The 25171-nt window shown below is 44.0% G+C and overlaps 1 protein-coding gene across 10 annotated transcripts in view; it reads left to right on the top strand.

Annotated features, from left to right (window-relative positions):
• The window catches only part of ITPR1 (inositol 1,4,5-trisphosphate receptor type 1), a 327850-nt gene that overhangs the window by 193785 nt on the left and 108894 nt on the right, over nt 1–25171 (top strand). For 4 of the 10 annotated variants that reach the window (XM_067043578.1, XM_067043575.1, XM_067043581.1 and 1 more), the window contains 6 exons: nt 1769–1953; nt 5866–6014; nt 6963–7074; nt 11340–11372; nt 19381–19416; nt 20624–20674. In XM_067043578.1, coding sequence (XP_066899679.1) covers nt 1769–1953; nt 5866–6014; nt 6963–7074; nt 11340–11372; nt 19381–19416; nt 20624–20674 — 566 coding nt within the window. The remainder of the gene's footprint in view (nt 1–1768; nt 1954–5865; nt 6015–6962; nt 7075–11339; nt 11373–19380; nt 19417–20623; nt 20675–25171) is intronic. The other 6 variants (XM_067043582.1, XM_067043577.1, XM_067043576.1 and 3 more) reach the window with 2 other exon arrangements.

Below are 25171 nucleotides of genomic sequence, written 5' to 3'. Positions count from 1 at the left end.
ACCTCCCATAGGCAGCTTTGAAAGGACGTTACAACCATTACTGCTCCCTTCACCCTGATCTTGTCAGACTCTGTTACTTTGCCCTGTTCCACCCCCTCCCCATACATGCTATGCAAAGGGATCATCTTCCTGCCTAAATTGAGAAGGGTTGTCTGTCTCTTGTAGCTATTAAGATCTCTGCAGACACCAGAAAAGACAAGTGGGGTTCTTAGCGCTGTTGAGTAGCTGTCCAGCAAGTATAAATTGTGTTTACTAGGGCTCATTGCCCGATTTCAGTCATCACTGCCTGATTTCCTTTACACTCATATGGCAGGTATTCGTGTCTTTTTATTATTTACATGGCACTATTTCACAGAAAGAGATTGGGCTTTTGAAAGTGTGTGCGTTACAGATTATAGGTTCGTGGTGTGATATCTCTCAACTAGGGTTCTGAGATGGGCTCTCCAGATGGCTCTAAATTCTGCCCATGTATGATCCTGCAACTTAATGCTGTTGGTTGAAACTTGGGCCGATCTCTGAGTTCCCTAGCCCAGTAATCATCAGAGAGAGGAAATGTTTTCACAGTCTTGGCCATGATGAGAAAAGGCAAGGAGAGCGGTATTTGTGAAACAGCAGAGCATGAAAACTGTACAACCCATTAACCCCAGCACTGTTTTGCTTCTACTGGTAGGAAGCTTTGAAGACAGGAAATAGTTGTCTTATTTTTCTCCATGTTGTTGGATTTCGCATGTGGAAAAAACAGTTGTTCGTCTAGTTATTTTCCTTTTTTAAATTAACTTTTTTATTTTGCAGTCATTTTTAGATTTATAAGAAAGTTGCCAAGATAACTCAAGAGTTCCCATGTATCCCTCACTCAGTTTCCCCCGCTGTCAACATCTTACATTACCAGCTACGTTTGTCAAAACTAAGAAGCTGACATTGGCCTATTGCTATGAACTAAACTTCCAGACTTGATTTGCTTTTCACCACTTTTTTCCACTTTTGTCCTTTTTCTGCCCCAGGATCCAGTGTAGGCTACCACATTGCATTTAGTTGTCATGTGTCCCCACCCTCCTCTGGTCTGTGACAGTTTCTCAGACCCTCCTTATTTTCTATGACCTTGACAATCTTGAGGTGTCCTAGTTTTTTTCTTTCTTTCTTTTTTTTTTTTTTTGCTCATCTGGTTGCTTGTTTTTAACATCTTTATTGCAGTATACCCCACTGTGGATTTGGTGGATTTGACTAACGTTTTTCTCATGATGGGACTGGAGTTGTCCTTTTTTGAAGGAAGTAAAAAAAAAAAAAAAAAAAAAATACCAGAGCCTATATGGAAAGACTAGCTTATGTCATTGTAAATATTATCTTTTGTACTATGTTTGGCTTAAAACAGCATTTTGTAGATTGTTGATAGAATACCGAACTGGAGAATATTTAGAAAAACAGTTTACTGGCCACATGAGTTCCCGGTCTTGATAATTCTTAAAATGTATGAACACCTCTGAGACCCTAAGAAGCTATTCATTGAGGAAGCCCCTTGGACTTGGACTTGGAGTTACCTAAACTGTATGACCTTGGAGCATTATACATTCTCTCAGAGCTGCTGCCCCTCAGAATTCACGTTGGAAAACCCGACCTAACAGGTTATGAAGTTCATTTGAGCCACTCCATATCAACACTCATGTTATAGGCGTGGAAACATCTGCCTGCTGGATGGTGGGGGGGAGTTGTCTGTCTCTAGGGTGTCTCCCATCAAAACTGTAGGCTCACGAGTCCCCTTTCTCCTGTACAGCCAAGAGCCGGGCCATTGCCATCCCCGTGGACCTGGACAGCCAGGTCAACAACCTCTTCCTCAAGTCCCACAACATCGTGCAGAAAACTGCCATGAACTGGCGGCTGACGGCCCGCAATGCAGCTCGCAGAGACTCTGTCCTGGCAGCTTCCAGAGACTACCGGAATATCATCGAGCGATTGCAGGTAATGCCTGGTGCTGACAGAAGCAATGCGGAACCTGGCCTAAGGCGGTTCCCCACACAGAAGTGCTTCCTGAAGCCAGAGAAAATCCGGGGTTGGCCAAAGGGGGATGTCAGTATGGGGAGTGGACAGTCCAATGCAATGATGGTTGTGGGGCTAGGAGTGCAGAGCTACTGGGGACCGGAAAAGCTCCTGACAAAGTCATGGTCTTTAGAGGTTATTCATTGATTTACAGATCTCTTTATGAAGAAGTCCCTCCTCTCTTATTTGGAAGGAGTACGTCAGTGTTAGAAGAGGATGCTTAGAATAAGGGCATAACAGCTCCTTTTTGTTCGTCACCTTGAGATTTTAGTCTCTTGAATCAGTAGGTAAACAAGTGTAATCATGACTTGAGAGAGGAGCTTTATATCAAAGTGAGCCAAATGAAAATAAAAGTGTTATTAAATTCTAGCTAGAGTATACCCTTCTTTTGTCTTAGTACCTATGAAGGGATGTGCTCTCCCTTTGTTAAAAGGGAGAGTAGTGAGAATTAGGTGATGTTAAACACTTAAACATACATCTTAATATTAACATCTTCCTTTGAGCAAGCACCCCAGGTGATCTTCTCACAGGTGGTACATGGACCACAGTTGGAGAATCACAGATCCTTGAGATGAGCTCAGTACAATCGTGCAGTCGTGAAGAGCGTGATCTCAGGACAGTGCCTGGGTTCAAATCGTGGCTCTGTTGCTTAGAACTGCATAACCTTGGCCAAGTTAGTTAACTTCTCCAGTTTCCTGACTTGTAAAATAGTATAGTAGTAACACCTACGTCACGGGGTTGATACGAAGATGAAGAGAGTCAAGATGTTCCGGTTATCTTTGCCTGCCTGACAAAGGACAACAGCGATCGCTTTCTTCTCTTTTACTGTTGGAGGTTGCTGGGCTCAGTGAGGTGTTCCTTCCTCAAGTCCGTTCCTGCAGTTGCGGTCCATTGGCGGTTCTCTTTGGACTCATCTTGAAATCTCTCTCACTCACGTGTTTGGCAGTTGATACTGATTGACAGCTGGGACCTCAGCTGTCACCTAAAATATCTACACATTGTCTCCCCATGTGGTCTCGGCTTCCTCACAACATGGCAGCTGGGTCCCAAAACAAGTGTCTCTTGAGAGAGATAAGTAAAAGCTGTTTGGCCTTCATGACCTGGCTTCAGAAATCACATAGCACCCCTTCTGTCATTTTCTCTTGGTCAAGGCAGTGACATATGTCCATTTAGGTTCAAGGGGAGAGGACACGGACCACCACCTGATGGGAGGGATGTCAGTGACTCATTGTAAGAAGAGCCTGCAAGATAGTTTATACTGCGATGGCCATCTTTGGAAAATACAGTACACATAAAGCACATAGAACAGAGCCTGGCACGTAGTGAGCACTGGATCCGTGAGGTGCTCCTATAATTATTATTACTATTATTATTGTTATGGCTGTAATAATTATTTTCATTTGGTGAAGTAAATGAATCTCTGAGGGTTACGTAAGTTAACCTAAAGACGAATGAGTTCACTGATGCATTCATCAACCCCACCCTAGGCACCGCGGATACAATGACCAAAACCAGAAGTAACCTTAACCCTCGTAGATTCTCAAGTGTTGGAAGGGAGACAGACATTAATCAACTAATCACACAGATAAAAGTAAAATGGCAGGAGGGACAAACGCTGCAGAGGAATGAGTAGTGCTATGAAAGGCACTGATGAGGAAGTCAGTCTTGCCTGGAACTGGGGCTGGTGGTCAAGGAAGGCATTGCTGAGGAAGTAGCATTGGAAGCGAGATCAGGAAACCGTAGGACTTACTTAAAGAATGGAGTGGAAGGGAAGGAAAGAGCATGGGTAAAGACCATTCTGCAGGAGAGAATATGGTCCCAAGACCAAAGGAAGGTTAGTGTGGCTAGAACCCCTGGAGCTGGGGAGGTGGGCGGAGCTTCGCAGGTCAAGGGAAGAACTTCAGCCTTTGTGTGACAGAACCGCTTCTTAAACAAAGGTAATTTGGTTCCTCATGGAGTGCTTCCTGACCCCACTATGTTTTAGAAAGAGGAAGGTTATTGTATTGGGGACTCATAACTGTATGAACACACCGTATTTTCTCCTACTCAAACTAAATAAGTTATCTGTGGCTGCAGAAACATACCAGGGCTCTTCTTAGATTTATTATGCATATTCTTGGGGAATAGAATAAAATACATAAGTTTAGGTAGTGCTTGTTTTAAAGACTTGGCCAGTGGCCAAAGGGGTCCTCGTTATCTAATGAGTTATTGTCTGTCAGAGTCCCTGGAGTTTGGAGGTTGCCCAGAACGGCAAAGGTTGTCATAATGTGAGAACATCAAGTTGCAAACGACACGCTTATATAATTAACCCCCATTCAGACATCCCCCCTCACTTAACACTAGCATCTCCCTCTACCCATTGCTTCTCCATCCTTGTCTGTTGGTCTTTCCCTGATTGCTGAATGTTACACATTTGACAATACAATGCAAATCAATTGCAATGTGAAGTGCAAACCTGGCAAAAGATGCAAGATTTCATGAACGCGATGCCGAAGAACTCCTTCAATCTCAAGCAAATGCTGGAGGCAAGTAACATTTTGCCAGAGTTAGGACCAGTAACTATTGAAGAAGGGGAGATTGGGTGCTTTCTCAGAGGAAACTGTTAGGGAAACTGACAAAACCCTCAGAGACTTTTGCCACAGCGACCCTCTTTTTGACAGCGGTGTGCAAGTCACTCTGAATTAAGGGATGTGGCAGTGTACTCGTACAAACTTTTGGGGAAAATTGTCCTCTCCCACTCCCCGCAAGAAATAGTTTGATTCATTCTTGCATTCTTTATTGCATCCGAAGTATTATTGAGTGATCACAGATTTTGTTAAATCTAAGATTAAGTAAAATTGTATTGACACGTTTTAGTTTTCGTTTCTGGATAAAAGATCGCCCGATTCTTTATGAATTTTCGGCCTCTGAAGTTTGGGTCCCCAGTTGAGATGAATGCAGTTAAAGGGGCCCTTTCTATGCAAATCTCCTTGGTTAATGGATCCTTCTTATCCAGTACGCTGTGTTCTGCTCTTCTTAGCCAGCATGCCGATACCTTGGTTCTGAGTTTGCAAGCCCGACAGCAGACTTTAGCATCTTTTGAAGATAATTTCTCATCTGTTTTCTGCCATTTGCCTTTATATGGTGTTTGTTGTGTTGGTTTTGCTGCTCTTTCAACTTCTCTCTGTTTTCCTTTCCTACAGCTATGTGTTTTGCATTTGAAGACCATCATGCTCTCAGGGTACATGTATTTAGCATGTTGATACAGCATGTTCATTCATTTGTGTTCTCATTTTTATCTGACTTTTTATTATGTGAATAATTCATGCTCATTGGAAATAATTTGACAATACTCCAAAGAACCGATCTATAGAAGAAAACTAGAATCACCCATATAGTTCCGCCACCCAGAGAAAACCACTAATGATGTTTTAGTAATGTTTGCTGCATATCCTTTAGATATTAACGTTGTTTATAAAAAGCGGATCATATAGTCCATACTATTGTTTGACCTTTTTTTGACACTCATGTTGTAGACACCTTTCCATGTTGTCGAATGTACTTTTTGCATCATATTTTAAAATGTGTGGAATGATCCCTTCAGTAGCCTAAGGACCATCTCACAGGGTGGGTGGGAACGCTGGTTTGGGATCACTTTGTTTTCTGTGTCAGGGCCTAACGCTTCAGGTAACCGTTGGGCAATGTCTAATAATCTGAGGCAGATACCAGACGGTGCGAAGGTTAGTCTAACGCAGTCTCGTCTGTGGTCATGCTTTAGGTCAGAAATGAATGTCCTCACCCTCCTGCAGTCAGCTGCGGCCCCAGCTGCTCACCAAGGCTGTGCTTCCATTGCAGGACATCGTCTCTGCCCTGGAGGACCGTCTCAGGCCCCTGGTGCAGGCCGAGTTATCTGTGCTGGTGGACGTCCTCCACAGGCCTGAGCTGCTTTTCCCGGAGAACACAGATGCCAGAAGAAAGTGTGAAAGTGGTGGCTTCATTTGCAAGTAAGCAGCCCCTTTCTCTGCAGAGCTCAGGGGCAGAGTCCCACTCGCCAGACCCAGCACTGGTTCCTGAAGAAGGAGGGGCTGGCCTGATTTTTGACTTTGATGAGTACAGGGTCCTGTGCTAGGGATCTGTTCTGACCTTCCCGGACGAAGTGTGTACGTTCGGTCCTACTTACTGACACTTGTTTTGGTGAAAGTGTCTCCTTTGAACTGCATGCCCGTTTGTTCAGCTTCCATTCAACACGTGTGGATAGGGTGCCCACCGTGAGCCGCCGTACAGACTCAAAAAGCCATGGCCTTTGTGCCCTCGAAAAGCTCACACCTACCAGGGCCTCACAGTCTTTTCCTAACAGCTTTTTCGTTGGTTAGTTTGTGCCTTGGGGCAAAATCGAGAAGAAACGATTGGTTCCGTCACCAGAAATCTCCATCTGATTTTCACCCTAAGTTTGGTTGGTGGTTTAGCTTGAGCATGGGCTCTGCCTGAGTTTCTCATTTTTCTGGACCCTTCAAAGAATAAGACTGGATCACGAGAACAGTGTGTTTGCTGCAATCGTCATAGTCGTGAGGTTTTTTTTTTTACACCGCTGGCATATTTTAGCCACTGAAAATCCTCAGTGGATAAATAGCTGCACTTCCTAAACGAGCTGGTTTGAGGGAGCCCCTGTCTCTCTTCTCCATTCCCTATTATCTCTCCACTATGTGTGGCTCACCCGTGGCCAGGGAGCCTGTTTGCTGTTACCGACCAGCAGGTGTCGCTGTTGAGACACCAACGGGCTGTTCTTAGTGCAGGGAAGGCCCGGAAGCCTGTTTAATTAACCTGGGAGACCTTGGTAAATACTGTTCATTAACTGACTAGTTACAATAAGTTGATTGTCAAGTGTTTTTGTTTTGTTTTTTAATCTAAAGATCGTTGCAAGGCTGTGATCCCTGGTTTTCCCCTCCATTCAGGTTAATAAAACACACTAAACAGCTGCTAGAGGAGAATGAGGAGAAACTCTGCATTAAGGTCCTACAGACCCTCAGAGAAATGATGACCAAAGATAGAGGCTATGGAGAAAAGGTACTGCATTTTATTTTCATGTTAAAACTAGGTTTTGCTATTAAATTGAAGTGGAGTGGGAGCGGTTAGAAATCCACCTTAGTTCAGGCATATTGACTGAGGGGGTTAACTTTTTTTTTTTTTTTTTTTTTTAAAGCTATTTATCCTGCCGTAAGGTAGCTAAATCATATGACTGTCTCCTGAAAGCCATATATACTTAGTTGTCTCTTACAGGCTGCTTGCCATACCATCTATATTCAGAAAAACAGTAACAGCAAGATTTTCCATATGTTTAAATTCCCAATGAGAATGCAAATGCCTCTTGTGTATCAAGGTGTGTGTTCCTGACTTTTGGGTTCCAGCTAAGCATACCTGTGGGTTTACTTGCTTCCTTCTGGTGAGATGTTACGCAGTCCTTCCAGTGTATGAAGAAACTGCCTCCAGTTCTAACTGGAATGAAGACAGACAGACGTGTCACCTTTTCTAACTGAGATTGGGAAATAGACCATCCCTGCGACATGAGACTTCTTAGCACATGCAGTCAGCAATGATGTACAGAGAACAGCCCTCACCCCCCCGGTTTGGGTCCAAGTTGGGTAAAAAGAGCCCCATTGCTCTTCCTTTCTGCCCCCAGCAAAAAAGCTTGAGCCTGAGTTTAAATCTCACTAGTCTTCATTTGAAGGTAATAATGTTCATCGTCTTCAAGCCACTTCTATCAGCATTTTCCTAGCATGCAAACGTGCTGATATCACTGACGTATCAAATCCACAGTAACTCATTCATCTCTGTGAAGAAGCCTCGGTACTTAAATCACAGTCTTCCTTATCAAAAGGGATGGTGACAGCCAGATTTTTGCACGTGTAAAAGTCCGTCAGAATCTTGCTTTCTAACCTAAGCAATATCTGTCATTAATATTAGAGCAATTTAATGTGTGAGGGTGTTCGGATAAGAAAAAATAAAACAGAAAGGTATGCAGTCCTTTTTGCAGTATACATTTCTCCACTGCCCCCAAACCCAAGGCTTTTAAACGTCACTCTAAATTTGTACAATGTATAAATTAAAGCTTGGATGAATGTCACTTACTTAGAAAATACATGTTTATAACCCAGGAGGCATTTTGTGTAGGAAACCTGCCAGAAAAGAGTTTATAAATATAAAAGCAAAGAACACTGATACAGGTGGGAAGTAATGAGATGACCAGTCCGTACAACACCTGTGTAGACAACTAGGTAGGCCTTGCAGTAAAAAAAAGGGGTGGGGTGGGGTGGGCAGTAATAGAAAATACACTTACCACATAAGTAAGTAATAACCATTTATTCCACAAGATGTTTGTTTTTCTTAAGGTGAGATTTAAGAAATGTTTAAAAAATATGACTCTAGTTATAGAAATTCACTCTCCATAATGAAATAAAATCCACCAAAGGGACCTTAACCAGCTGTGAATATATTAGCACCTTTGGGGCGGAGAACTTGATTTTAAAATGTGGAGTCCACAATTTTCTCTTCTTGAGAATATCTGTTTCTTTCTCTACCCAAGGTACTTAAGGTAAACTTTGTGTCTCAGCTCCAGTGAATTTTGCAAATTGTGATTATACTTTTATTTCTCTGAGGTTTTTCTTTTTATAACATGGAAAGTAGAAGTACTAGGAGTTGGTCGAGTGTTCGCTGCTGGACAGAAAAGTACACCGGGGTCTTCGGGGCCGTGTAGAGGTGTGCTTCCCTGCTCCCTTTCACTACCCACTAGTGCCAACAGGGAGAACACCGTCACGGCCCCCGGGAGACAGCAGACCTGAGACGGTGTACCACTGCCTGTGAGGAAGTTCATGGAGAGTGACGGAGCCAGGGCTGCAGGAGGGCAGTAGTTGGAGGTCACTATCAAAGAGTTATCAGAGTTGAGAAGAGGTTTAGGCTGTAGCTCAAATCCCTTTGCAGCTGGTGAAGAAGTGAGTCATACCCTAGCAGATAGAGGCTTGGAGGCAGGATGATATTTCTTTCCAGTCCGATTGGAGCTGTCATCCCCCTTGTTGAAAGTGAAAGTACTATAAGCAAGTTTGGGAAATGCTCTGCAACCAAGGAAGACATTCTGGAAACCCGTGCTAGTCAGCAACTCCTGACTGACAGCACGTATGTACCAAGCTTCTGGCCCCAGGCTCTGACTGCTGGAAAAGGCTCCTTAACCATGCGCTTTTAAAGGGGGTGGAGGGTGTTAAACGATTTCGATTTCTTTCAGTTTGGTTGTGTGTATCCACTTTGTCCAGTTTCGCTAAGGCTTTTGGAAAATGCCTTTGATGGTTTATTGGCTGCCCCTGTTTGACTAAAGAAGCCGGACATGTGGGACAGGCTGACTCTTTCAAGGGTGGAAGGAACCCAGAGCCAAAGAAATAACCTTTCTTAGGCGAACCCGTGGGCGTTAGTCGATAAAATAAATGAGGTGTCCTTTGGACTGGGTGCTTGGGACACAAGGGCAAGTGTGAATGCCATTTCTGTCTTCTTGGCCCAATTTTTCTATTAATTGCTTCCTAAGTGGAACTTGTCCCATGACTAACAGCCTCCTGGAACATCCAGGGCTGCTCTTTTCCCTGCCCTCTCCTGAGTCTTCACGGTCATGCATCTGGTCCACTGGGCTCTGGTATCACCTGTGGTTTGCATCAGGTCCTAGGAGTCAGATCCGTGAGAAGCCAGTGGTCAGTCCACTTGTCTTGGTCCGTTGCCTAAAATGTGCCCATCCAAGAACTATGACATACGATGGAAAGGTAAGGGCTGGACAAAGAAGATGGTCACAAAATTTAATCATGATCATTTAGGAATTAAATAAACCATCTTTTACTACTGTGTCTCTAAAATGCAAAGGGCCAGCAATATTTACCAAAAAGTGGTAAATATTAAAGTAAAAGACTATTTAAAAGGATCACCAGGATAATGATGGAATACATTTTTGTGTGATTCTTGTGTTTTTCTATCCAATGTATTCAAAGTTAATAAACTTTAAAATCAGGGCTTTGCAACCATTCTGTGCGTGCAGTACCTACTAAACTCTGCTTTTAATTTACAGATTAAACCATTAAAAGAAATAACCTCCCATAGCTAAATATCTCTAAAATTTAACCTGAATCTCTGTATAACTCATAGAACATCTTTAAGCTCTTAGACCCTGCTTGAAAAGAAAGCGTAATTATTTTATATATTGGCTACTCTGTAATCTACTGTAGGATTTTTATTAAGCTACTTTTTATTTAAGTTATTAGTCACAGGGATCTGGAAAGAAATTCAGAGGCTGACAATTAATGTGAAAGTGTATCTCAATTTATTTAAAGTCCATTTTTTTTCTTCTGAATAATCGTAGCTGTTATACTACTGGAGAGTTTTTGACCTTAAGTAATGTCAGGGTTTTCATTTCATACTAGTTGTCAGTCCCCTGTTAATTACCAGTGCTCCTTTTCTCTAGGTGAATAAACTATTAACATTTCCAGCTACAGGTGTTTCTAATAGGAGTTTAAATTTGCAAAACGTACTAAATGTTAATGAAACATAATATTTAGTAAATTTTGAGGATCATCCATCTATCATTAAACAAGCATAATTGTGATTAATGCTTTTGTTTTTTCTTTTTCTTGAACTTGATGCTAATAAATCTTTTACTTGTTACTGCTATCACTTGGGTAGGCACTGATCCCCTTAGGGGAAATCTAGTCTCTTTAATCATCAACAGTATCAGGATTCAGAGCTTCTGGGCTTGGGATATGTTGGTCTTACTGCTTAAATTGAAGTTGGATCTGATTTAGCCCAGTGGTAGTTTGGACCACAGACTTCTGCCTCCCCCACTGAATGGGAAGATGAGTCCAAAGAAAGAATTTTGTCCTAAGCTGAGCTGATCAGAGTTTAGCCTTTGACTCGACTCCTTGCCATCCTCTTCTGAAAGGACATGGTTCTTGATTGGGGAACTTGCCCTTGCCCACAGCTCAGTTCAAGGGTTCTCTCTACAAGAGAGTGCAAAGGTCCTGGGCTCTTGGTTAAGGGACCTGCAAGGTTTGATACCTGGCATGTGAACAAAGGGTGGCAGCACCCTGCCCTTTCTGTTCCGGAGCAGAACACAGCAGAGCAGATGTCAGGGTGAGGTGCACTGGTGTCCAGAACGCCTGCGCCTCTTAAGATGGTCACGTTCTAACGATGCTTCAACCTGAGTCAGTGATAAGAATACAATAACAAAGTTTCTAACACTTAGCTCGCTCGTATTTCCTTTTCTAACACTTCCTTCTTTTTCTCCCCCCCCCTTTTTTCTTTTCCAGCTGATTTCCATTGATGAATTGGATAATGCAGAGGTCCTAATTTCAGTTTTTTTTAAGTGTCCCATGGTGATGTTTCCATGACCCTCTTCCAGTGAACTCTGTGATCTGTCCCCTAGTCTCTGCAGCGTCTAGTATCTGACTTTGTGCAATGTTGCCTCTGGGAGTGAGTCGAGTCCTTTGTGTTTGTGTTAGCATTTCGCGTGAGTTTGTTTGCCATTTGTCTTTGGAGATCCCATCTGAGTCTAGATAAAGATTTTCTAAGCTCTGATAAGATTTCAGTCCTTCACTGTCTAGAATCTCAACTGAATTTGTGGTTGACACTGGCTGTTAACGTATCTCTGAAACTGAGTGTCGATAGTACCATGAGGAGCTTTTCTGTCCATATGTGAAGCACCCATGCAAAAAGAAATAACTACATTGGTCTAGTTTGGAAGTAGTCAAAGAAAAAGCAAACCACTGCTCTCTTGGCCTGCATGTTGGAGGTGCTAAGTGTGAGGGGTCCTATAAAATTTTGTCAAAGTGCAGTGCAAATTCCACAGCCCTAGTTGCGACTTTCCAGCTGCTGGCTTGTGGTGGGATTAGGAATGTACAATATCCCTGGCTTCTCTTCTAGGAAAACCAACCAGAGATCAAGAAATGGAAATGTCATCTGTTGGTTTCCATACTTATGTATCAAATTAGTTTCATTTACCCAGAATGACCCTGGAGACTGACGAGTGGCCATTCTGTTTGGGATTTGAGGGTGTCTTAAATATTTTCTCTACTATGAATATTTTTCAGCATTTCTTGCCATATCTGTAGGATGTGATACATGTTTGGTGAATGATCATAGAAAGGATTAATGAGGGGAATGAATGCATATAATTGAGGGAGTTTAATTTGCTTAGTAAATTGAAGCAGACTGGAAAAAAAAATTTATCTGACTTTAAAAAATTAATTTTCTGGTCTACTTCTTTAGGTATCCGTTCATTCTTTTGGTAGAACGATTAATACCTTATTTTGGTGGGATAGAGCTACCAAATAGAATATGAGGCCTGCTCTAATATCTACCACCATAATTTCAGAAATACTAAGAGATGGTTCAGGTTTACCTAAGGCGAGTTTGAATCACAGACTTAAAACTGAAAGTGACACGAGTGATTATGAATTTGGTCCAGTTCCCTCAGGAATGGAGCTCAGAGAGGTTAAGTGAGTGGTGTTAGCTCACACAGCTAGATAGCGGCTAAAGCAGAACTAGTACCGCTGGCTCAGCTGCTGGCCTGGAGCGCTTTACTGTTCAGCCGTGGTAGATTCTGTCAGTGCAGACTTTTCCTTAAATCGGTCAGCATGAACAGGTGAGGCTGTGCTTCTTTGGGATGAATAGAGGGTGAGAAAAACAAAAGGTTGTACAGGGGTTTAACTGCTTTAACTACAGTGATCTTTGCTACTTCCTGTTTGGTCTTCTCTCTTCCGGGTTATTTGTATGCCCGCAAAACATCTAATGCTGAATTTTCATGTTGGCACCCTTGGACACTCTTGTTTCTCCCTAGAGTTGTAAATGCCTCTCTAATTTGAGTTTTTCCTCTGAAATATTGAGGTTGAGTTTCTATTTGCTTAAAGACAGATTAAGCCAGGAGAGGAAAACCTTCCCTAATCGGAGTCTGCAGTGTTATTAATATACTGTTTTGTACCATAGTAATCATTTGATGTGTTTGCTTGCTCAAGATAGATCTTGGGTCTCCTGGCTGGGAGTTTACTGCTCGCTTATGGAAAGATTCCACAGTTGGAGCAGGTGTGTTTATAATTATACACTAGGAAATAGAATACTGTCTGTTTATAAAAGAAGAATGTTCTGGCAGCTACTTGGATTCTTTGAAAATTCCCTGAGGAAGCAACTGTGGATCCCCTCTCTGTTGTTACCCCTGGCAACCCTCAGAGCCCTGGAGCACCAACACTGTCCCCAGGTCCTCAGGCTGTCGGATCTGGCCCTCTAAGCAGAGATGCCTGATTGGCCTTTATTAGGCATGTCTGTTCTGGAAACAACCGCAGCTCCTGAGGCTTCTCTCCCCCCAAGCCTTTTGTCCATGTGTGCGGGTCAAAACCAGTAGCCCACAGCTGGAGTTCTGCAGAAACTCCATTAAGAAACTTAATGAGAGTTCACGCTGGCCCGTGGTACGGGCAAGGCCTCCCACCTAAATTGCACACCAGCACTTCAGCCTTGAGACGTGCTGGGGAATAGCCTCTGAGCAGGGTAGGGCCTATCTGGAGAGCCGTGGTCCCTAGATTGGGCAAGGACCACCACTCTTCAGTGGTAAAGGCCTGTTGAGCATTCGTGAGAGAGGAGATGTGCAGTGAACGGCTTGGAGAAAAAAAGCACAGCATCGTCCGAGCCTCTGTCTGTGCTCTGAGAAAAGAGGGTGAAGTGAGGACAGCATCAGAGTCCCTGCAAGCAAAGTGCATGGTGGGAGCCTTCCCAGCTGTCTTCTGGAGTAAAATTTCATGTGAAACCAGGAAAAGGAGGGTTCTCTTTCTTTTCTTTATTATTATTATTATCAGTTTTTGCAAATAGGCAGGGTCTCCATCCTTACCCCCCGGTTTTCCCTTTTCCTTAGGCGGCAGGGAGAGGACAGATGAGGGGGACGTGTGGGGAGCTGCTTCCATTAGTGTCCATTCAGCTTATTTTTAAGTTTGTATCTTGACGAATTGTTACCTATAGACACACACAAGTCAAGATGGGGACTGTTTCTATCAGCCCAGAAAGTTCCCTCCTCTACCCATTCTTGGCTTTAAACAGACACCGATTGCTGCTTGAGACATTCGTTCATATGACTAATACCCGAGTGTCTGTTCCATCCCAGGCGCGTTGACTAGGGGAGTTGGGTCCAAATAGGCACAGTGTCTGCCCTGCTGGAGTTTACGGTTCTGTGGAGGTGACAGAGCATAATCCAAATTAATGTTAAATGACAGCCGTCAACCATGAGAAATAGAGGAAGGTGAAGTACTTGGGGTCACGAGACCATGTAACTTAGGGACTTGTACCTGAGCAGGGAGGTCAGGTAACAGCTGAGGAGGTCAGGTCACACCACGAGGACCACTGGCCGGTGAGCATGTTCGTCACTTTTCTAAACTGTAAGTTTCTGAACTAAACGAAGGGATGGTTTTGACGCAGCACTCAAACTGCAGGCCGAGGCGGTCGCCAGAAGAGTAACCTACCTCGTTTTCATGTGTGCGTCTTTGGAAAGGAGGGTGTGTTTGGAAAGTGCGTGCTGCAGCTCAGTGGACATGCTGCATTTCTTCCTATTTGAGATATGATCCCCATTTAATCACTGTCACTGGGAGCCCTGACCTCTCCAGAGCCGCTAGTGGAAGCCGGCAACTTCAGCTCCTCGCATTGCAACAAAAAAGCAAGTGGGATTGGTGTTACCACTTGTTAGGGCGGCAGTGGCCTGCCCGTATCTGCCTATAGATTGAGTCCTCAGCTTCTGCCACCGAGAACTGCTTCTGCAAGCAAAGGAGGCCACTGCCAGTAAAATTCAGCGGGGAGAAAGCAGACAAGAGACACCCAAGAATTATTCAGTTTCACCTTCAGGGGGCGTTCTCATGACATCCAACCCAGGGTGGAGGTGTCCTACTTTTGTACATTGCTGTGAACTGCTGGGTTGGGCACCTGCCAACGTTCAGGCGGCAGTTACATAAGAGCTTTTTTTCCTGGAATTTAGGCTCACTGCTGATGTGTGACCTTCAGCAGTAATTGCCAATAAATGCAGCGGGGCTGTTTACTGTTAGACACTGGTAGCCATAGAGCAAGTGAGCTCAAGTCGGAGCATACAGAAGCTGTTGCGGAATCTGGGGAAGTTTTTTTTTCTTTCTCTTTTTTTCTTTTTTTTTAAAATGCTGAGATGATTCCATAATGACGGGAGTTGTATAATTCAGTCAAGGCAGAATGTGGTTTTTAAAAATGCATTTTACTTCTGGGTTGCGCTGAACTGGTTCTGTAAGATACAGGTGAAACTTCGTCGTTGGAACTAGATAATGTTTATTTCTTACTTTGTTTCTAAGAACAAATGCCGTTAGTAAACGGCATTGTGTTAGCAGATGTGAAGATTTAAAATTGCCCTGCTAAAATGTTAGGTAACTTCTATTTTAGCTCCATTTTCTTTCAAGCATTCTGTTCTCTTAATGTGGGTTTCAAAGGCTCATGAAGGCCAGTACCCAGCAAACATATTTGCAAGGCCATTCGCTGTTTGTTTATTTTTTTCCCTCCTCTGAGATGGAGTGGGTGAAAGGAGCTGAAGGCTGCTTCATTGGAGATGGTAAATTCTCTTTGCTGTGCTGATAATCAGATCTATAGTACAGTCTCATTTCTTGAACTGTATTCAGCCTCTGCTAGGGGTGGTCCATGGAAGGAGACATCTTATTTCAAAGGAAAATTCTAGAAGCCCAGGGAAGAAGGATTCATGTTGATGGCAGCAGGAAACAGGGTGTTTTAAGTGGCTGTGCTCTGTGTTGGCCTGTAATAGGCACACATGAAACGGATGTGTATATGTATGTATAGACAGTATGTATGTATGTATGTGAGGATGTTCCGTTGCACACACACCACAAATAGGAACCCTCAGAAGTCTGTGGGTTTCTTTTAAGAATGGCAAAGTATAAGCTCCTTCATTTGTAGTAGAAATCCATCCCCGGTTAAAATGTTAGATACATTATGTATAGAAAGCGAGTGTTTCAGCATCTTATCTGCACGAATCTAGTTTACTACTCAAGTGCCGTAGTTACGATGACCTGATTCGTGGCCTCATCTGGGAAGGACACTGGGATTCTGTGACTTGAGGTTCATTTTGAATTTCTGTTTCAAAGCCAGTCATTTGAAATCTTTTTCCTGTGACGTTTGATTTTGCTGACCTTGTCTAAAAGCACTGAGAAGACATAAGATCCAAGAAGAAATATGAAGAGGCAGTAGAGGGCAATGGTTGGTTTCCAAGTTCAAAACCAGGCAGCATCGGATCGCTGCCGGTCACCTGTTCATTTGGGGAGACTTCACCTTGACTGGAGGTGTTAGCATCTGTTTATAGTGACCGATCCTGGGGTGAGGTTGTGGAAGACAAGACCTGGGAAATGCAGAAATACTCATCTTCACAGAATAGTCTCCCTTACTATGTGGTCACTGAGAATTACCTTTCATTAAAAAAAAAAAGTTACTTTGATAATAAAAATATGTTGATAAAATTAGTTCATTCATTTACCAAAATTATCTTTTGCTTTGGATAATATATATTGTATTTATGTAGCTGTTATCTGATTTGAACATATGTAGCTTATTAATATGCTTATCTCTTTCAAAAGTGTGGCTTACTGCCATAAAAGAGCCTATCCTCCCGGAAATACAGGTGAAATCCTCATAGGAAGAAGTGCTGCTAAAGGCCACCGGTTATTTTGCCAAATTATACGCCAGGCTTGGTTTGGCCTTTTCCATGCCTGAAATCATTTTATGTCCTATTGTGTTGTATTATTTAGAGAACTTGCCTGTTAGATATTACGAAATGAAGTTTACTGAAAATATACCAAGCATTACTTAATGTTTTAGCTGGAAAGGAATCCGAAATAATAAGCTCCAGTCTCCTTGAACTACAGGTCAGGAAGTGGAAGCCCAGAGAGGTTCAGTGACTGCCTGAGGGTCACACAGAGTGCCAGTGCCTGCATGAGCCACGGTCGCGTGATACCTGTCCACTGCTGTCACTTTTTCCATTCTGTTTCCTGAAGGGATAGTGTTAAAAAATTGTCCTTCTGTTTAAATAGTGATCCCTGAAGCAGCAAAAAATTTTCTGTTGTCTCACAAGTCTTTCTGTAATGTTCTAGGGGAAAAGGTCCTTAACTGTAATTTTTGTTTTAAAAATTAAACGAAAACTAACATGACAGCAGTTGAGGGAGGCAATAGAGTGTCAGTACAATCATAAAACATATCAGAAACGACTGACCTCTGAGTGTGTAAGAAATGGCTCTGTACTACCCATGAACATTCCGAAAGAATTCAAGATGCTTCTTTGGACAAAGAGATCTCAGACAAGAGAATTTTTAAAAGACACGCCACTTCCATTCTGTCTTCTTCTATTTCTTTAACTTTTATTTTGATGGGTAAGGGAGTAAGAGGATAGCTCTGTAGGTTTCTCTAGTCAATCCCTGCCTATAATTCTTTTGTTCTGATCGTACAGAATCAGTATAAAGGACGTGTTGGTGAAATGTGGCCAAAGCAAATTGTAAAAGATAGTACTTTTTCCCGTCTGTATCTCAGACTGCTCTAAAATGCATGGAAAGTTGCTTTAGTTGTTCTTATGTGTCCTTTTTGCACTAAAAGCAGATGGCACGAGCGTTTGCACCGTTTTAATGCTTTAGCCTAAAGCGTACAGGATGTACGGATAGAGTTAAAGTGCGTTCTTGGATCGTGATATTATTTATGTTATCTGGAAAACACATACGCCTGAGCTCTGGTTTTATTTTCCTCGCCGCACTCAAGTCCTTGCTACCACACCGTGCTTCCGGATCCCAACAGGAAGCAAGCACGTCAGAGGGAAATTTTCTCCCTGAGGCTAGTGGAGCTGCCCTCAGGTCTGAAAGCTCTTCTGTCCAGAATCGAGTGAGCAGCCCCCCACCTGTTCCTCCTTGTCCTTCTTAAATGAGTTTAATCTTTGTACTTAAAGAGAGCCCCTGTATCTTTACTTCGTTTTACCTGTTGGCAAATAGAAAAAAAAAAGAAATCATTAGGTTACATAATAACAGCCTTATAAGAAGAGCATTTTTTTCTATCTTGGGGATCAAACCATGCAAATGGGTATCAAGCGTTGAGCTGGGTTGAAACCCCGCCAGATTTCACAGCTTCCAGCCTCCCCACCTCGTGCTTTCAGCACCTGCGCTGGCTCACACCTGACAGCCACGCTCTGGCCTCCCGAGAGGTGTGCTGTGTCGCCGGAGCCCCGCCAAAGGAGGCCAAGGTCACTCAGTTGCAGCGTGAGCCTTGGCTTCGTTCCATGGCCCCAGACCGCACCTTGAAGCAGCCCGCCGTGCCCGGTGCGTGACTTTGGTCCGGGGCGGCCCAGGGTGGGGTCTGGCGGTTACGTCTGATGGCAGTCCCTCCTCCAAGCATGTGCCCTCCGGGGGACAGGTTCGTCGTGCTGCCATCACGTGGAACCGTGGACGTTTTAGCCACCACGCGCACCCTCGCAATTGCCTTTCGTTTTCCTCGGGGCCATCATCTTGTCTCTCAGGTGTGGGTTGGGTGTAATGAAGTTGGAGGGGGGGGAGTCAGAGGAGCGCGGTGTCTACATGGAATGGCGGGGGTGGCGCCGGGGACCCCAGGCCCTGGAGCCCCGAGGCAAGTACGTGGAGAGGCGAGTGACCAGCCAAGTAACCCTGCAGCCAGGAGCCTTCCTGTCTCCTCCCAGAGCTGGCTGGAGGAGAGAGGCCTTTTCAGTCCCTAAGCTAGAGCCTCGGGTCTTACCCTGTGATTCAGGGCCGGGAGGTGGGGAAAGGAGGACGCACCTGCCCACGGAAGAAGCTTGTCCCGGGCGAGTGGTGGTACAGACTTTGCAAGGGCCTCGGGCCTCCGGGGAGGGGGCTGCACCTGAGGCCCCTGTTGTCGTTACCCACCCGCTTCTCCCCTCCTCCCTGAGCCTCCGTGGGGATACGCTGTATCACTTTTCCTCTGTGAACGAACAAGACATAGATGTGCAGTAGTTCTTCCTTAGACATTGTTTTTGTTTTTGTTTTTTTTAAGGCATACTTCCTTGTTGATCAGTGGTAGACTTTTTTCTTTCCTTAATTTAAATCTGTTTCCCCATCTCAGGCCAGTTGTCTCTCCCAACACAAGCACATTCAGTTCAGTTCAAAAGGGAGGGTGTCTCCTGCCCTCAGTGGCCGAAGCCCCTTTCAGTGGGTGTGGCAGCCCTGTCACCTCATCATTGATCTCGCCCTCCATGTTTCGTCCTTGAGTGTTGGTCTCTGGACTTTTCGCGGCCCGTGAGATGCACGTGCTGTAACTAACATGCTTCGTTTTACTCCCAACTAGCTGCCCCAAGCTCCGGCTTCGGAGAGCTCCACCGAGGTGTGTGCCGCCCACCTATATTTGCGGCGCCAGCAAATATGGGTGCTTGTCAGTGTTGCTGGTTGAGTGTGTGAATTGTTCTGGGGAAGTGTCTGTCCCACTGGTAGGTGCAGGAGGGAAGTCTCTTGTCTGGCTGGGACCTGATCGTTGCTGTAATCGGGTGGCTCTGGGTGTAGAAAGAAACTCCGTAGTTGCTGGAGCTTAAAGCACAGGGTCCTGCAGGTGAGGGCACGTGACTCTCCAAAGGTTTGCACACAAAACCGTTCATCTCTGTCTTTAAATGTTCAGTTGAGAAATGCTGGAACGTCCAGGCCTTTCTGCTGTTACACAAAATAGAACTCTGGGTTCTGCACGGAGATGAAGTGAATTTGAAGTCCTGGATATTCATGTATAGTTTTGGTGAAGCTGCTGATAAAGTTGTAGTTTCACAGTGCACTGTTTCTGTTCTTCCTGTCGCTAACTCAGCTTGCTAAATGAGGGACTAGAATTAATTAAGACATCTAAAGTTATAGAGAAGCTTTTGGGGGAGGCATATTTCCAAGGATCAAAATTTACTTTCAGAAACAGTTATAGAATCACAGGAGTCAAAGCTAAAATGAAGTGTAGTTTATCTGAAAGGAGATCTTAGAAATGAAGCAGATTATCAAATAGCCGAGTTCCAGTGGGGATGCCTTGTACTGATCATTCTCTAATATTCTAATCAGAGCTCTTCAGCGTCAGTAGCCTTGATTAGGATGCCATGTGCTGGGGGCCTGGGGAGTGCTGAGGTCTCATGTATGTGTCTGCTTGGAAGTGTATGCAATGATGTCCTCACGCATGTGCTGTGCAGTAATGCATGTGTGAGTCGTATAAGGACCTGCCCGGTTGAGTCTTGCATCATGACCCCTTTTGGGTTCGTGGAAATGTACCTAACATTGAAGTTCCTTTTCATAATCTGTGCAAAAAATAATATTGGCCAAAACTATTAGTCACGTGCCTGTTCATTTGAAACGGTGCCCGAGGGTCGGGAATGGGCTCGTTTGTAAGCGGTATCCGGAGTAATGGAGCACTGGTTCTGTCTGAGGAAGGCCACACACAGGCCTGTGTTCCTTCTGTGTCCGTCTTCGCTATGTACGCATGCTCCGTGTATTTTCTTTGTGGCTGATCCTGAAGCGGGGAGTGTCTCCCTAGTGTTGTACGTACTTAAATGGGATTTCTGCCTGCTTAGCAGGAGCTTGAACCGAGTCCACCCCTGAGGCAACTGGAGGACCATAAAAGGGTACGTAGTAATCTTGGGTGTTGGGAGCTAATGACCACAGCACTGTCCACAGCCACAGGCTGTGACTTAAAGACGGATGGCGGTGGTGGTGGTTGTCACTGTTACAGCATTCATTGGCTCAGGACCAGTCACAGCCTTTTACGGAAATGAAACTGACTGGTGATTCTACCTATAAGCTACCTGCTCACGCACTACACCCAGCCGGTCCCCGAAGAACGACCGAGTCAGCTTTTCACATCCTCTCTTCTTCTCCTGGAGTGGCTTTTTCCTTAAGTGTAGCCCTAAAAACAAATGGTTTGGTTTTTTGGTTTTTTTTTTTTTTTTTTTTCTGTTAAGTAACGGAGGCTCATCATGGGTAAAGTATAATAAACAAAAAAAGTTTAATGGAAAAAATGTTCATAATTACACTACCTAGCTATAAAAGCTGCTCTTGTTTTAATATTTTCTTCTGCCCCCCTTTTTGCACACATGAGAATGTATGACAACACACACAGATACACTTTCATTGTCACTGGGGTTCTTCCAAGCGTGTAACTTTTCTTCCCTGCTTTTGTCCTTTAATATATCTAAGCATTTTCTTAGATAGTCTCTGAAAGCTAACAACTGGCTAAAGTTCCACAAATTAACGAGTACTTTGTAATGTTTTCCTTTGATGAGGAAATGAACAAGTGTGTACATATGTGTATAGATTCATGAAAGGGGAATTTCTAGGCCAAGGGGTAGATTCTTTCTTCAGGTGCTGATTATGCATTGCTAAAGCATTTCCTAGAAGGCTGCGTACATCCTTAGCACGCTGACCACTGACTGCATGTTACCCATTTCTGGAAAATACCAGATATCCTGGTTTTCTGGGTGCCTATCATATGCTGATCAGTATGCTAAGACTTTTACATGTGTTAACGCGTAAATGTTTATAAATGCGGGTGTTTTGACCTATTGAGACAGCCTTCCCCTCCATTTCACAAGTCATAGGGTTAGGAAATGGGCGGTCGTGGCAAGTACTGCCCTGAAATTGTGTTCACCGGTGTCCTGGAGAATGTTCGTCTGAGATGAGTGGGTGCGTGGGGTGCCTTTGCTCCGCTCACGTGCTTTCAGTCCCTGTGCAGTCCCAGCACATCTCGAGTCCTTTCCTGTTTCTTGCGATTGCGCTTTCTCAGACTGTGACCAAAGAAGCTCTTCTAGGAAGTTGGCGTTCAGCCGTTCGCCACCAGCTTCCAGTGTCTCCTGCCGTTCATTGAGCAAGGGCACCTTGCATTCCTTTCTTTCCCATCCTTGCCTGTCCTTCAAGCATTGTCCTGGGTCTTAGAAGTAGCTGGTAAAGGCACATAGCTGTCTCTCGTGCCCTAAGTTTGATTTGCCCCAGTGCATGAGCTTTGGAATTAGAAACCGGTTCAAGCCTGCCTTTTCCAGGCCGTCACTGTGTGATTCGGGGCACATTATTTAACCTCAGTTTCACCTGCTGTAGAATGCGGGTCGTAGCCTCCATCCCTTATGACTGTTCTCCAGAGCTGTGCCCTTGAAGCACTTAACACAGTGGCTGGACTCTGAGAAGGGATATTAATGATTGTGGTCGCCTTGCAGGCTGAGACACAGCAGTGATTTGACAGACAACCGGAGTAGCAAAAGGAAGGTATTTTTAAATCAAGGTGCTGCCTCAGTGCTGACTAAGGTGTGAGAGGCTCACTGCTCATGTGAGAGGGTAATCTTTCCTAAAGCACCTGACTTTTAAGCGGCTGGAACCTGGGAGCCCAAAGGTCACTTTTTCTCTCCTTTTCGATCTTAACTCTTAGTGCTGTGTTCAACCCTGGGCTATATTCCCACACAGTTCATTAGCCACGAGTTTAATTGACAGAATGAAACTCGTTTGAACTGACTTTTGCAAGGCAGGAGCTTGGTTTCTTGACTCCACATCACTGACCTGCCTTTTTCACCATTTTCACCTGACACTTCACTGCAAATGAAACTCTCTGCCTTTGTCTTTTCTCAGTCTTAGGTAGTCATGTGTGTGGAATGTAGAATTTTTTTACCAGAGACAAACATCTGATATTTGTTTGCATGCTGTAGGTGTAAACTGCTGGGGAAAAACTGGTATTCTTTTTGAAGAAAAGCCTGCATGGCCAAATATGAGAGCTGGAGAAGTGATGTTTTTGGGGAAGTGACTTTTTTTTTTTTCCTTCTCTGCAATCAGCTTTCTCAGCCCAGTTCGCCGTGAACAGCTTAGTGCTGTTGAGTAATTTATATCAAGATGATTAGGAAGGCTTTTCTCTGCAGATTTTAATTTTTCCTAAATTAAACCACGAGCTTCAGAAAAACAGAATTTTCCTTGAACCTAAGTTTTCACACTAGGGATTTGCATCACTTTTAATAATGCTTATGCATTTTCTCTTTCTGTCCCTTTTTTAACCTAAAATTTTCAGTCTTTATTCTTTCAGAAAGGGAATGAATCTCATCTTGTTGTTTTTTTTTTTTTAAAAAAAGCAAATCCCACATGTTCTCTTTTTTCCCCTTGCCTTAAAATTTCTTTTTTGTGGAGTGAAGGTGAGGTGCATGTGTGCCAAAAACCTTATAATTAAGAGGGAAAAAAATTAAAAGTTTGTAGGGTGGAGCGTGTGTGTGTGTGTGTGTGTGTTTTCCATAATGAACACATTTCATGATATTCTCTTATGGGGGAAAAGGTACCATTTGATGCATCGGTTGCTATGGTAACTGCTAGGGTTTGTCTGTGCAAGGAGAGGCAGAATGGTGATGTGAGATCCCTTTGTAACTTCAGTTGGCATCCAGGCTGCATAAATGTGAAGTTCCTGTTCCTGGAGTCCATGTGTTCCCGGACGGCAGATGCTCCTTTCTCTACTTCCTGCTTCCTTGATTGCAAACTGACCTGGGTCTTGCTGATGAGACCCTCAAAACCCCAAGGAGTGGAAACTCTAACTGAGCCACTCCAGTCCTACGTGGAGTCGTAGTGTGAAGCCTCTGGTTGAGTCTTCCCTTAAAGGATGCATGTTTATTGGCTGGTGACAGTCACCCTGCCTTTGACCATTCAACCCTGTGGTCTTCCGGGTTCTTGCCACAGTGGCAATGTTGGCTGTCCTCTGTGGCTGCAGCTTACAGGTCTCAGATCAGCCTTTTACCTCTCAAACAATGTTCCTGTGGTACCCAAGAGGACCCCATAGAAAACTGGGATGGTTTCCTGCCAACCCTCTGTTCTGGGGGAACTCAAAGTCTGTATCTTTAGAACGAAAGTCAAGTAGATGCATCATTGTGTTGACAAAGGGAAATGGTATTTAGTGTACTGTTACGTTCAATGTGGAGGCGACCTGTCTTTCCCCCTTTTCTTTCTTAGCTTTCTTGACCATTCCTTTGAAATTTGTGTTTCTCTTTTGAAGTCAGCCTTTGAAAATCACCATGCTCCCCCTGACTGCTTTGGAGAGTGTTGATAACATTTGTACTGGTGCAAAGCTATATCTTTATACCAAAATGTGGTTTCCTAAGCCATTAAAGAATATTATACTGAAAACAGCTTACTTTGAAAGTATTTTTAAAGATCACAAGTAGCTTCTTCACTGAAAGTACTCTCGGAATCTTGAATTTACTGGTGGTCAAAGTACGAAATGAGTTTCATGTCCTAGTTACAAGCATTCTCCCTTGCTTAGCTATGACGAGAGACGTATTTGTGGATGGAATGGAGAGAGGAAAATTGAGGTTTCTTTTCATGCCTGAACTTTCATTTAAAAATCAGGACTGCCTTCCCGCCTTCTCTCTCTCCTGTTTACCCCATCTCTCCATTTTTTCCCTGGAGTCTGACCAGCAGCATGCATTTAACAAAGGAGAAAAGCCAGGCCGTGTAGCCCTGGTTCCTCACATCCTTTTGACAATTGAACTAAAGAGTTTTCTGCCTTGGTTCTTCTTCCCTGGTCCTGCCTCCCTCGGGGGGGCCTCTTCCCTCCCCACCACCCTTAGGACACTCTTCTCCCTCCCATCTTGTTTTGCAAACACCCTCCTCGAAGTCTCCAGACCTATTCTTAGAGCCTCTTAACAAATCACTTTAAGCTCTACTGGCTCTCGTTGCAGTGGCAGGTCTCTTCAGAAGAACTCCTGAGTCTCTATTTGAGAGACTTGCTGTATTGCAGCACCTCTTCTCTCTTCTAGACTTCTCACTTACCTCTCAGTGATGTGCCAGAGGAACTCCAGGACTTAACTGCTTTGTCCTTGAGAAAGGGTCCAGGGGAAATCCATATATCCTTTCACTGGTCGAAACTTCCAGATTGGGAGGTGGTCTGGGAGTCCCTCAGCAAGACTGCACGAGGAACAGAGCTGAGAATAAGTCCCGCTGCTTTGTGCTGCTTTACCAATGTGCGTAGTATTTGAGAATAAATCAAGGTTGTTTTTTTGGTTAGGTTTTTTTGTTTTTTTTTTTCTTTTTTGGCGGGAATCGTGGCAAAGAGTTTGTTATATCCCCTGCCCAGGAGTCCTTTGATATTTATGTATATTTTTAAGTTT

The sequence above is a fragment of the Kogia breviceps genome, chromosome 10 (assembly GCF_026419965.1).
Source record: "Kogia breviceps isolate mKogBre1 chromosome 10, mKogBre1 haplotype 1, whole genome shotgun sequence".
In the NCBI taxonomy this organism is placed as follows: domain Eukaryota; kingdom Metazoa; phylum Chordata; class Mammalia; order Artiodactyla; family Physeteridae; genus Kogia; species Kogia breviceps.
This window is presented reverse-complemented; position numbering and strand designations above follow the sequence as displayed.